Source organism: Mixophyes fleayi, chromosome 4, assembly GCF_038048845.1.
Source record: "Mixophyes fleayi isolate aMixFle1 chromosome 4, aMixFle1.hap1, whole genome shotgun sequence".
Classification (NCBI taxonomy): Eukaryota; Metazoa; Chordata; class Amphibia; order Anura; family Limnodynastidae; genus Mixophyes; species Mixophyes fleayi.
The window spans coordinates 204,416,338-204,430,906 of record NC_134405.1 but is presented as its reverse complement, the minus strand read 5'-3'; the positions used below and the strand labels follow the sequence as shown (position 1 = coordinate 204,430,906).

The 14,569-nt window shown below is 40.1% G+C and overlaps 1 protein-coding gene and 1 long non-coding RNA gene across 2 annotated transcripts; one reads left to right on the top strand and one right to left on the bottom strand.

Moving 5' to 3' along the window:
* Positions 1-2,062: 2,062 nt before the first annotated feature.
* On the bottom strand, positions 2,063-6,525 carry LOC142152480 (uncharacterized). Its single transcript, XR_012691342.1, has 2 exons — positions 5,324-6,525; positions 2,063-2,950 (listed from the first exon to the last, which is right to left on the bottom strand). It is a non-coding gene; the product is annotated as an uncharacterized LOC142152480 (long non-coding RNA).
* Positions 6,526-6,569: 44 nt separating this feature from the next.
* On the top strand, positions 6,570-14,095 carry MXD3 (MAX dimerization protein 3). The gene is made up of 6 exons (XM_075209162.1): positions 6,570-7,001; positions 8,332-8,428; positions 10,004-10,033; positions 10,550-10,664; positions 12,467-12,641; positions 12,739-14,095. Exons 1-6 carry the CDS (start codon positions 6,932-6,934, stop codon positions 12,855-12,857), a joined length of 606 nt encoding a protein of 201 aa, XP_075065263.1. The 5' UTR covers positions 6,570-6,931; the 3' UTR covers positions 12,858-14,095.
* The last annotated feature ends 474 nt before the right edge of the window (positions 14,096-14,569 follow it).

Genomic DNA, 14,569 nt, shown 5'->3' with positions numbered 1-14,569 from the left:
TATTATTGGAAGTTTCACAAGTGGCTTTAGTAAAGGAATAACTATGCAGCTTTGTCATGGACACTCTTGTCCTTGTACTAATCAGCAATGACTATAAAACAGCAGGTGGTTAAACTGGCACTGAATGTAGCTTGATGGAAACCATTGTACAACTCAAACTTTTACATTTTGGACTATGGCTATATGGACACCTCAGAAAATAGGTTGTGTTCAACCAATTCACGAAGTGGCAAAAATAGGTAAACTAGATTTCCCATGGCAATTGTAGCAATTTACAGAACAACAGATGGTGGGTGGGGAGGAGGCAATGGTCAACATGTTGTTGGCTGGGCTATAAAACCGGCGCACAATCAATCATATAAAACCGGTTGTGATGTATATTTCACAAATACCAGATGGCTGCTTTAGAGGTTGTCATAATTATGTGGTGAAACTGATATATGAATCTCAACTTGGGGAAAAATTAATACACGGATATCTTGAGTTGTACAACTGAATTATTGCTTTGCCCCAAACTGTTATGGCCACCAGTGCGTCATAAACTTGTAGAACTAGCGGAAGAGGTCTTTACCTATAGCAGCCGCTTTTCCAGTAGACACTGGTTACGCTCACAGGTACTCTGATGCCCCCAGGTCTTACACTCAGTGTAGTAAAAGTTTATGGTCGCACAGCAGCACACAGTGGTGGGAGGTAATGACACGGAGTTAGTTGCAGACCTCTGGCCTGTCCCTGAGTTGATGATGTCTGACTGGCATAAAGTGAGAACAGGTGGGGAAAGTTGGATACAAGCAGGGTCAGAGCAACAAGCGATTATACAAGTCCAGGTAACAGGCAGAAGATCAGGGCAACAAGCAGGTATCAAGATCCAGGAGACAGGCAGAGGTCATACACAGAAGTCAATCCAAAAGGCTTTCACCAAATACAGCACAGGAGCAGGTCAGCTAACTGGAAACAGGACGCTATAACCGACAGGGAGGCTAAGCCCTCCCACCTTAAATATAGAGACTGACCAATGGGGCACGGAGAAATCGAGCTTGGGGCAATCGGTCTCAGAGGCTGACTAATAATTAAGCCCCCAACTAGTTGCGCCCAGCTGCCCTTAATGCCGGGACATGGCGCTACAGACCAGAGTGTCCCGATCGTTGTGTAGGCAACGGTTGGACGAAAACAGGAAGTGACATCCCAGTCGTCATGGAGACGGCCAGAAAGCGTCCTGTGGGCATGGAGAGTTACGGCGGCTTGTGAAGCAAACAATAGAACTTGGAACCCATTGGGGAAAGATTTTAAAAAATAAGCCACGTAGTCTCCCAACTCTGCAGCATATGTGTGAGGAAGGAAGAATGGCAACAGCCTGTGAAATCGCAAAATGATGTGGTGATACTAGTAATGTTGGTTATCAGGAAGTGCATAAGAAAATATAAGCACTACTTCGAGCGCTCTGAATTAATTATGATATGCACTTTTCTTGCATCTGAACATTTGTTTTAATTTGAAAGTTGACCTTAGAGGAACTGCTAGAGATCATATATAATTTGCAAGTATTTGAGATGTGGTGCTTTACTTTTTCATTCTTTGAGGAAGCTGCACTCTTAAGAGACAATCTACAGAATGAAAAGCATTAAGCTGTTCTCAAAGACAAACCTGAGAATTTCCAAAATACGTGGTCTTCTTGGACAAACTACTTCAAGGCTGAGCCCCCATTAACAACCGCTTGATATTCTCCCGTTCCCATAATACATGATTTCCATATGCTTGGAATCTTAAATGACAGACATATATAACTTAATTGCACCACCTCAGAACTACAAAAATAAGAAAAACATGCTAATCTCTCAATAATAGCATACCTATTAATTTTTTGTTACTTTGATTTTTCTTAGGTTTTTAAATGTCATGTGTTTCACATGTATATTGTTTGGTTTCTTTTTCTCACCAATGTTTTGAAAAACTTCAATAAAAATTATTTAAAAAAAAAAAAAAAAAAAAAGAGTGCAGCTTCCTGTTCCATCATCAAAGGCCATTTAAAACCTAGGTAATGTTAAATAACCATGTTTGCAGCAAACTGTTTGAAGGATAAACTTTAATTTTCAGTAAAGGCAAAGGAAACAAAATGTCAATTATTGTGAAACAAATATGCATGAAGTATTCAAACGTGTGTAAATGGGTATCTGTAAGTTATAATACATGGTACAAGACGCCCAGAGAAAAAGGGAAAGCATGCTGACACTTTAGGATGGGTCTTAAAGCTATTGCAGGGTGAGGTTGTTCTGTAAACCTGTACTGTATACAGAGTATTCTTTCCAGTTCATACTGTTACCTTCTGTTCAAAATGTGAAACCAGTTATTTGCCATGCTTTTCATCTAATTCAGTTCTGCAAAGACTAGCTAAACCATGTTCCTTACAGTGGTCTGCCAGTGAGAATCTAGCTTTCAAGACTGTGTTTTACTAAACTAGTTTGAGGAAAGCCAGGAAGTGTTTTCATTCCCAGCATGAAAGGGTTTGGGCAAGGAGGGGGTCGAGCATCTCTAGCTCTAGTGTACAGAACCTGTGGCATAAATTTGTATCCTTCACTGCAACATCATAAAAAAACAAAAAAAATCCAAGGAAAGGACAAGTCTTGCAAAACTTGTGGATATGTGGTGCCATCTATAGATCTTTTATATAGACTTGTAACAGATTTCGGTTTTTCCAAGTGGTGAACAAAAGGTCAGATTAAGACTTCTCTGCATTTAAAATTGCATTCATCCCTGTACAAAGTTCTGGTAGTTGGAGTTATAGCAGCTACCACTAGGGTGATCTTGTTAACAAAATGAAGAGGGGCGGCGTAAAAACAAATGCTTAGACAAGTCTTCAGTGCTGCTGTTGCATGGAGACCATGGAAGATATGCAGATACTGGTAATACTTTTCTGGAATTGAACTGGAGTTTTTCATCAAGTTGCAAATAATGTCTGGTGAAAAAGTGGTAGAAAATATTAGATCTGTGGTGACAAAAGAATTTCCTGGAAGTCCAGGTTATGTTAGATCTGTGGGAGAGAGAAGCATGAACCTAGATGACAGTCCCAGCAGGCCAATAAATGTACAGATTAAGCTGTCTTTGGCCTTGCACTAAAACATATTTAGTAGCATAGGATAGGTGTTCATTCCAGAGGTTTAGAATATTGGTTAATGTAAACTTGATTCTCATTATATGAAATTGGAAAGTTCTGTTAAAAGTGGTTATTGTACTTTGAAGGTTAGATCTCTTTGGAACAACAGGAGAGAACTTTGGAAAGGTTCTAGAGTCTCAACATTCTAAGCACACCCTGCAACATGAAAATGATTATTATAGCACTTGTCCTGTGTCAGGTAGGTAAGTGCAGCTTTAATAAATGGGCTGAAATGCCCTACATTTGTAATCTGAAGCACGCTGTGGATCTATTTATAAAAATTCACCATTTTATAATGAATTTGTGTGTGCATGTATATTTTATAGTTTTGTTATATGCCTCATCAATCAGTGTAATCCTTACTGCACATGTGTATTATGAATTGTAGTTATTTCATATTTCCAGACTTATAGTTGGCACATTCATGACTGGATGTTCAGTAAGGATTACACTGATGTAGTACACATAATAAAATATCTTGGACTCTGTTACACCAAATAAGCTGCTTTCTATATTTGTGAATTATGTGTAGCATTATTAAGCTTATTTTAACACCGTTTTACAAAACTACAGTTCTGTTTGGTATTGCTCCCCAATTTTAAGGAACATCTTCCACCTCTCAAGTGTGGAAGAGCTAAATATTTGTTCATTTATTTGGGGCTTTAGAAAGACTAATGTGTATTATTAAATTCCAACTTTTTGGTACTAAGCATGCTTATTTCCTGAAAGAGTGGGATAGAATTTTACGCAAATGTTCATGAATTCTTATGGAACTTTTATATACAAGAAAAGGATTCTTAAAAATGTGGAAATAGAACTTGAAACAAAAGAACTAGATAAAATCCTGTAGCACTCTATTTGTGTCTTCCCCCTTCCCTTTTAGGATGTAAGCTCATTTTTCCTCGTGTTCTCCTTCTACTAGTGCATCACCCTCTTTACCTCTTGGCCTGCTTCCCTAGCCCTGGTTTCTTGTGTTTAGGCCTACTTTACGTTGGACATTACCAGCACTCGCACTTAGGGGTATATTTACTAAACTGCGGGTTTGAAAAAGTGGAGATGTTGCCTATGGCAACCAATCAAATTCCAGCTGTCATTTTGTAGAATGCACTAAATAAATGAAAGCTAGAATCTGATTGGTTGCCATAGGCAACATCTCCACTTTTTCAAACCCGCCGCTTAGTAAATCTAGCCCTTAGTCTCAAATAAATTGATCTGCATGACCATGTTATCTGTGTGTGTATTTTAAATGTCTAGTTTTTCTACTGTTTCTCATGTTAATATTTTATGGATCATTGTACTGTCTGTATATGTCATGTACTGTATGCCACTGCAGACCTTTTATGGTGCCTTATAAATAAAAATGTAACAATAATGAAGAATAAAAATCAAATTGAGTTGTTTTAAGGAAGTGAATAGAAAGATTTATGAAAAATATAGAAAATAAATTCATTGGTGACACACAAATACTAGAAGGGAATTTTTTTTCATGTGCTTTGATGGGCACTTTTTAAAATATATGATTTACTAAAGGCCAAATGCCATTATTTTAAACCACAATCCTAACTTTAGTAAATGGAAGGTATATAAATCATTCCATGTAATAAGTATTCATCTACAGTACTATGTATAGAAAACATTTTTACAGAATGTTTCCATTTAAATCTATTCCTATATTATCTTTACCAACATAATTTGCTGTATTTAATAGATTACCTGCGCTAACCTATAGCTGTGACCTCCATTGGTCAACTTAAACCACTTTCACACTGCTGCCCTGGCAATATCCCGGTTTTATGAACCGGGATATTGCCGGGTGACAGTGCAGGACACCCCGGCAAATACCCAGATAGACCGTGTTCACACTGAACACGGGTCTGCCTAGGTCTCCCTGGTAACATCACAAGAGGAGCTTTCGGTGAGGCCTGGGTTGAAAAATTTGGGTCTCGCTGTTCACATTAGAGGTTACCTGGGAATAGCCCTCCAAACGACCTGAGTCATCTGCAGGCCTGGATTTAGGAAATTGAGGCCCCGGGCTCTATATATTTGCATAGAGTTTGGATAGTAGAATTTAGGGGTCTATTTATTGAAACCGTGTCGTGACAATCAAGCTTGGCTGCCAATCGCAGCCATGCATAATGAAGCATTGATGTAACAGGGTCATTATGAGAGAAGTACCTGGGAGGTGCTGTGTAAACAGGAACAAGATGGGAACTGGTACACAGCAAATCAGGCAGAGGAACACCAGACAGGCATGGTTCGGTACACAGGAGCTCAGGCAGCTGTAATTTGTCAAGCTGGAGCTGCTCTGGGAGCCCCGATGAATTTCCCCCTCCAGCACAAAATGTGTTTTACTATTTACCGATAACTCACCGCTACTGGCAAATAGATGATGTGTTGTGCGCATAGCACTTCTACAGGTGAGGGACTCAATTGAAAATGACAGGTAACACCATCCCGAAGTGGCATCAGAGCCGTAACTTAGAATTCTAGCGCCTGGGGTGAGAAAGACAAATGCTGCCCCCCTAGCCCTCAATTTAAACCAAATTAACCTAAAATATTCCTAAATTGCGCCCCCCTTCAGTGTTGTGCCCTGGGCAGTTGCCCCTGTTGCATGGCCCTGAGTGGCATTACCTTGCTGCACAAAGCTTTTCAAACCTTAATGAATGGCAGAACTTTGCTGTCCCTCTAATAATCTATGGGGACTGTGTTAAGAAACAGTAAATGGGTTATAGCAGTAGAAATCTATCATTTTTTCCTGCCATAAACCCTTCAAAACTTGTGCAAGGATCAATGGCTGATCGCATGTTTAGACCCCCATAGTCTTTGATGTATTAGATTAGAAAATAAACTGTTACAGAGAACAGGTTTCACTTTGGTTAAATCACGGCCCCTTGTATTTAGTAAATAACTCCAAAAAGATAAAACGGTAAATAATAAACAGGATTTTCCAAACAATAATAGACTGGATACTCAAAGTAAAACAGCAACGGGTATTACAAGAGGTAAAGACAAGACCCATTCTATTGGAGTGTAACCTTTTCATGACTCATGAGAATCACGTATAAACATAAATACCCTTATTTCTAGGCAGATCTCTCCCCTTCTCTGGCTACACTCCCTCCCAGAGTTAGTGTCCGCCATCACCTGACCTATCTGACATCACGTCTCCTGCACACAGTAATAGAACACAGAGTGGATGTCACTATTGTCTTAGAACTGGAGGATTTGAAATTTGAAGGAATCCTCTCTCCCGCCTGATTCTGTTGCCATCTGACATGACGTCTTGCACACAGGCCACGCCCACTGTGTCCAGTGGCCAATTACCTTCCGCCCCCTGGAGTCTCCGCCCGTTTCAGGAAGCTCCATGGTAACGAAGTACACGGGTATCATACACCGAGCGCACCCGTGACACATCCCCGGAAGAGTCGGGCAGTCACGGGTAAACACTCCTGTGCCCACGGGGAGAGCGGCGGGTGAACCTCGGCACGAGTACTGCTGGAGTGGGTGTGTGTGCCGTGGGCGTGTCCAGGGGCGGGGCTGTGCTCAGTCGCTCGGTGTCAGTTACATTGTGTAGGAGAACAGTAGTTGGACCGCGGGTTGACACCGAGAGGGCCTAGAACCCTCCGGACAAAGAGCGGCCTGAATCGGCTCCAGAGTGATCCGAGCTGCGAGGATCTCCCCACCCAGGACACATCCTCTCCTTGGCACCATAAGCAGCTGGGCAGGCCACAGCCCTTCACTGACACAGGGAGCTGACAGCAAGAGTGCCCCGACACCACGGCCATGGATCAACTGCCCAGCAACCTGCAGGTCCTGCTACAGGCAGCCGAGTATGTGGAGAGGAGAGAGAGGGGTAAGGACGTGTACTCTCTTCCTGGGACCAAATCAGTTTAATATCTGATCCCCCTCCCCCCTGTTTACTCCCTAGCAGGGGGAGGGGATCAGATGGTAATGACGGGGTCTCTTGTACACATTACATAGGAAATACCACAGCCCCCACATATATCCTATATCTGTTTCAAGGTGATTCTTGTTATTATTTTAATATAATTATTATTGTAATTTTATAACTACTGTTTCCTGTGCCAGATTTCTTTGTGTCCTGCACCCAGTTTATAATTACTCCCTACTCCTCAGGGCTGCATGTATTCTTGATTTGCTCCGTTTTTGCACTTAAAGCGATCACTTGTTTTTCTTCACCATTTCCTGTTACCTATTCCTTCAACTGTCAGATTATAAACATTTCCAGCACCATCCAAGCCCCAAGCTCTGCGCTCACCCTTTCTAGACCTTTTGTCGTTTTTACTTTTGCTATTCAGTTCAGGCTGACACCTTTGCTGCTCACAATAAAATGCTTTCACTGCATTTAAACTATGTACTTCTTCCATTACTGTTTTGCCAACATAATCTGGACTGCTGATCAGGCTCACATGACCTACTAGTTTGCTATTTCCAGCATATCTTCGCCTATCTGGCTATACAGTCTTGTTGACCATTGACCTATTTTCTCCCTGTTTGGTCAGAGATTCCAATCCAGCAATACTTGACACCCATGTTGCTGAACTTGAGCTTCTATGGTTTTAAAAAGTCAGTGGTGAGCTGGAAAATGAGTTAAAACAACTAGATTGCTCACACTTCTGGTGGCAATATTTATGAACACTGGGGCAAAGAAACAAGTTGGTGTTGCTCATTGCCACCAAACCTGTTTGTTTTAATTTCCTAAGTTGAATGCAGAAATCATTACTGTGCCAACACTTTTTGTATTTTGAGCTAGTTTTATTAGTGTGCTCTAATATACTTTGTTTTATTCAAAGTTTTGCACAAGCATTGTAAATCAAAGGTTAATATAATATTATTGTTTTAGGCATTCTCCAATGTTTGATTTTTGTTTTGTTGTTCAAGTTTTTCTGTAAACGTTCCTCTTTTGTCTCCGTTGCCATGGGATCATTGAGATCTACGTATTTACAGCAAAAATCATTAGTTGATCATGTTTTTATTCAATTTAACAAATAATAAAACAAGTATTAATGGATAAAAAAAGGCAACATGCTATATTGAAAAAAAGGTTACTGTGTCCTCAGAATGTGAATTGTGTAACAGAAATCAAAATGCAGAACGCATTTTAAAACAAAATTCCCCAGGCATGAATGTACAGTTGTAAAGACTGTTTAATTTCATTGCAGAAGCAGAACATGGATATGCTTCCATATTGCCTTGTGATACCACCACTCTTGGGAGGAGAAAACGACAGAGAACCAACAGCAACCCTGACAGCGTTAGGTGAGATTTGGATCCCAGGGCCCACTCAGTCTTGTAGGTGTTAGTAATATACTGACAGAATAGGTGGCTCAGTTAGTGGCCAATATAGTCTTCCTGATCAGCGTGCCTGATTAGTCAAGCTTTGTGATGCATTGTCCAGGTCTGCAAATTTACAGTATACATTAATTGATAACACTATGGCATTGTGTTTGAAAACAAGTGACAACCGATTGGCCTCCCCTGTGTGTTCATTGCTCATCTCAGATTCCACTAAATGCATTTGAATTGGCTTCCTTAATATTGTAATTACTTTGACAGCGTTTATTTCTTCTCTAAACGCAATCTAGTAATATACTTGTTTGAGAATACAATAGTACATAACAGACCTTTATCCACCTTACGTGCAAGCTATAGGATTGTTCAGTAAAAAACAGCACAGTTTAGAAACTTGCCATGATACAAAAAACTGTGGATACAGTTTGCAGGTTCACAGTTGCATAATGCATGCTATCCCACATGAATATCATTGCTGCTAGTCCCATAATCATTGCTAGTTGTAGATGAGATTTATGGTTATAATGAAAAGCTAAAAAAAAAAATGCTGGAGGTCACAAAGAAAGAAACTTCAAGAGGTTTAACTAAATCCAAGTGGGGAGGTATTTTTTCAGAATGGAGCTCTTTTGTCTCAATGTCCAGTACACCAAGCTGCGTTGTTACACTGAACATTGTGGCTGTGCACATTTCCGGGTACTATGGTACCCTAACATTGCTAAGTGCCAAGAGATATCTGCAATGTTGCAACGCCACAGAGTATCCCACGACTGTTCCGGTGGCATGGTCGAACAATTGAATCCCCTCCTCCCCCACCCCCCCCTAAACCTAATGTAAGACTGTGCAGAGAGCACTATTTAAAGCCGTCTCACTCCATTCCATTTTTGACAGATGAACAGAGGTGTATAGTGAGCAGAGATGGAGGAAGCTCCTGTTTCATCATGTGCTTTGGTAAGATGAATGCATATCTCCATAATGATTATGCTCTCTGTGTGAGGTTCTGTCTCCATGCAACAGAACTGAGGGGAGACATACATAAATAACATATATATGCACAAGCCATAACAATTTCACGAAAGCACATCTCCAGCCAGCATAATTGGGTATTATCGTAGCATCCTGGTGTATGCTGGCACAACTTTGATAGTGGGGCATTCAACGTCTTATTATACAGGGTAGGTAAATAGCTGAAAAGAGTCCCCCAACAATTGACCAGCAATGCTGTTATACATTTCATTACTGTACACTGATAGTAATGGAGTTTATATAGCGGGAAATATAAAACTGGTGGTGAGGAGAACTGATCACGGTTAGTATTAGGAAATACTGTACCAAGTTACAGAAATCTGTTGTAATTGTTTACAAGATGTATTTGAAGGGGGTGGATTGGTAAACTAAAATAATTTTAATAAGTGCAGTAGGCAGACTAAATGGAAGAATTGCTTTTTTTTTTACTGTGCTAATCATTCTATATGAATTTATAGGGTTGAAAATTCTATATTGTTTCTAGTCCGTAACTGAAAGGCGTTTGTTTTGTGTATGCAGGTCTGTCCACAATGAACTAGAGAAACACCGGTGAGTAGCTTAGTGATTATATTGTGCTGAAGTTGTAGAATGTAATATTGTCTTACTGGAGTGCACAAACTGCTCAAAGCACAGAAGCTTAATACAGCATGGTGACACACTATGGCAGTTGTTCTGTCATTCCTGCTTAGTTTTCAATTATAGAATCATCAGCTACATAGGGCCTGGATGTAACATGGTGATAATACAAGACAAGTTGTGCCTTTAAGCAGATGTTTTAAGATATTTGGTTTTAACTGTGCAGACGAAAGGGGCATATTTATAAAGCTCTGAAATAAAAAGGGTGGGAAAGCACTGAGAAAAACCACTTATGAGCTTAGTAAATGTGCGTCTTAGTAAAGTGTAAACATCAGTTATTTCATGTATATTATTTAGTTCAGCAATTGATAGCCTATTATAGAAATGTACAATCTTGGGTTGCTCTTTTAGCATGTTTTATTTTGATAAGTATCTGCAGTAAAACCTTATTAACACATTATCCCATGGACTGAATATTTGTATTTGCAGGAGAGCGCAGCTGCGGAGGTGCTTGGAACAATTAAAGCAGCAGGTCCCTCTGAGTGTGGACACTTCCCGACACACAACTCTCAGCCTCTTGCACAGGGCCAAGCAGCACATCAAGGTGAGCAGAGAGGCTCATTAAAGGACCAGTTATATCCAAATGAAAGCACTACAATAACATTCACAGATATATCTGTAGAAGTTTTAGGAACTAGAGGTTTTAAGTCTGCGATAGTGGAAATAATTTTGTTTATACGCAGCAGGATTTCTGTTTGTATGTTTAAGAAACTGCTCAGATCCCACAGTGAAATTTGTAGAACCAGAGCTAGCAACCGACTAGTTTGATATTACACACAGTATGGTCATTTAATATATCAAATGGAAAATTGGTATTAATCACACTCGGTCTTATACTGACATCATACCTTGTACTTAGCCTGAAATCCGACACAACCAGCTACCTAGACAGAATTCTAAACTGTGTATATGTGACTTTTTTTCTGTAGCAATGGCAACGACTAATCTGGTGCTCACATTTTTAAACAATTAAGGTCAAAGTCTGCTGAAACCCATAGTCAAAGTATCCATAAAACACAGCAGATGCAGGTAGACTTTCAGGTACTCACTAAAGCAAAGTTTCAAAAAAGCTTAACTCTTGTCAATGGACATACCTCTACATCCAATTACTACACTCACTACTTTGATACATATGCAGGTCACTTTCCATGATTCCTCAATTCCACCAGCTTACTCCTTTCTCATGCTCTAACCTGCTCTCGGTTCTGACAAGCATTTCCCTATAATTAGTATCATACACAGTACTCCCACCCCAATCTTGCTCCTGGTACTGTGTTCACCACAGGCTGGGAGATAGCAGGAATCCTCACCACCTACACACAACAGCAGTTCCCTTCCTCATCCTGCCTAAATAGAGTATTCCACATGTGTGCATATACTGTATTTTGAGACACATTATTGCTTTCTAAGTTCTGTCAATATATGGAAATTGTTACTTATGTTTAAAAAAAAAAAGGCACAATGAAAAATATTCAAATACAAGAGTGGTATGGATATGTAGTCCAATATTCATTTGAGGGATGGTCTATGTGGATACTTTTTAGCATCAGCATGGGCAGCACGGTGGCTAAGTGGTTAGCACTTCTGCCTCACAGCGCTGGGGTCATGAGTTCAATTCCCAACCATGGCCTTATCTGTGTGGAGTTTGTATGTTCTTCCAGTGTTTGTGTGGGTTCCTCCGGGTGCTCTGGTTTCCTCCCACACTCTAAAAACATACTAGTAGGTTAATTGGCTGCAATCAAAATTGACCCTTGATCTCCCTTCCCCCCTCTCCCTGATGCAAATGAGTTCTCTGTACAGCACTGCGGAATCAGTGGCGCTATATAAATAACTGATGATGATAAGCAGATCAATTCTAACTTGACTCAGAGGACATGGTTGAGAACCAGCTCCCTCCTGCTTTAGTTTTTGATTTGTTTGTTATAGCTTGTAACGGTTCGCTAAAATGCCTGCTGATATGTTATTACAGAGAGGTGTATCTTTCTTTGATTAAACGTAGCTTGTCTGAAATTAAACTGTGTGGCCCCTGAGGTGTACCAGGTTGCCTATCACTGCCATAGAGCACAACCAGGCCAGATGGTTTTGTTGTCGGTTAATTTACCATGTCAGAAAGTGAAGCAATCATTTTGATTATCAAAGCTATGATTAATTTAAAGAAATGTATTATTATTACTGGTCCTTGGAGCGTCAGGTAAAAGAACAGATGATTTTGGTGCAGCAGGTTAAATAATTCAGTTTTGGGAGGAATGTGAACTTCTGCGTTTGGTCCAGAAAAATACTTAATAATTTCAATAGCACATATGTAAAGAGTTTCTAGTCTTTTAACCTCTACATTGTCAATTGTAGAAGCTGGAGGATCAGGAGCTGAGAGCAAAGAACCTAAAAGAAAAACTAAGAACAGAGCAACAGAGGCTGCGACAGAGACTAAAACAACTTCTACCTTCTAATAGCACTGAGCGGATAAGAGCTGACAGCCTGGATTCTTCTACCTTGTCTTCTGAGAGATCTGATTCTGATCAAGGTGGGTAATGGCAAATCAAAAGAGTTGGGGGTGTATCTCCTCCCTGCAGTATGTAACCGATAAATAAGTGTGTCATTCTGTTTATTTTTTTTTGCAGAAGATTTGGAGATAGATGTGGAAGGGGTAATCCTGAGCGGAAATGAGGGGGACCTGTTTGTCTCATTTAGCGCTGGCATGGAGCACAGTTACTCAACTCCAGCTCATGCCTGGCTATGACGGCAGCAAGCACAAACAGACTTGTACAGCAATAACACAAGGCAGCGCTTTATGAAGATTCCTAGCTAGCAAATATCAAACTCCCAAAGTACTATAGAACAGAAACCCTTACATTTTCTGTCAATGAAGGCAGGGTCCATTGCTTCTTTGCATAACACCTTCTCTTGTAAAGGGCACCCAGTGTTTGCATAGCAACGTATTTGATTCTTCTTCACATCTTGGAAGTCCTGCTACTATCTGACATCACGTTAGTCTCCTGTGACGGAGGACTTTGTTAAATAGTGGGGTGGCGAGCCAGTAAACCGTGAACACTAGATACTTCGTAATAAGCTTCACAACATAGTTATTTGGCTAAGTTGCAGCTTAGTAGTCTGGTGGTCATAGTACACATGGTAAGCTGTGCTGGTGAAAATCTTTGGAACAGAAAGAAAGAAAGATACTTTATTATCTGACCTGACAGTTACTGGGACATTGGATCTGAAGCTTTGCCAGCAGCACTGGGAAAGAACCTTGCCAATTAAGCAACCAGCAATTCACAAGAATGGTGCCGCTGTGATCACGTAATTTATTGTACATATGTAAATGGTGGAGCTCCTCTCACCACACCTCTGTGCACTGGTTGCACAGATTGCTCCTGGACACATGTAAAGAAGCACTTAGCTATTTGTGCACTTGAAGGAACACCCTGTAAGCATCTGTTTATTTTTAGATCCTTAATAAAGATCTGAGGACTTTTGTGAAGAAAGCGCACTGTGGGCTTCTCCGGCTTCCACATACCAAATGGAAATGTGATTTGAGTTCACCCACTTTTTAAAAGATTTGTTTGCATTAAAAAAAAAAATACAAATTATGCTTTCTATCAGAGACAAGAAAAACATCAATAGACATCTCTGGGAGGTGATTTAATGTTTACAGAACTAATTTTACTTGTAAAGTCCCCAATATTACCTGCACTTGCTGAAGAAAAGAAGCATCAGGCCTGCCTTAGCTGCTGTTCTATTGATATTTTGCAACTTTAGCTCCAAGGACAATGAACTGCCCCATTCCTGACAGTTCTGGCAATATTGGGGGTTGGACATTACATGAAATATCCCTTAATCACAGGTGCAGCTTACTTACATTCCTGAACCCAGCCAACCTTTGTATTATAGGAGTGTTCTGGGGAAAGAGGTGAAATCTTCAAAATAAGCTTTTTTATATTTTAACCTCTATTTTAGTAAATGTGTTTTGTTCAGTAACATTGCATGTATTTTTCTTTGCATTTTAAATACAGATACCTTATTCTTTCCAAGACCTATTATCATAGTACTGCAGCAGATAACTGCTCAAACAGGGTTTCTTACTCACTGAGCAGAAACAAGTATTTAAAACAAAATGGAATGATGTGGTGTGATCTAACTAGTTCAGTGCACATCAAAAGAAATGATTCCAGCTAGTTCAGAGTTGACCAGTCAGTTACCAACAACATGGCATGGTTCGAGGAAATCACTGTAAGAAGAAGTGGAATACTTTCTGACTCTGTAAACTAGGTTAAAGGTTATCTCCTCCCCAAAAGAACAAATTCTATTCACAGATATAATTTCCTTAACATATTCCATGGCAGCCCTATCTAATGGGTTAATTTATAATCAGATGGAATATAATGTGACTCCTTCTTTCAGCATTGTCTGAGTAACTTGCTGTCTCTGAATCATAAACTGATAACAGGGGAG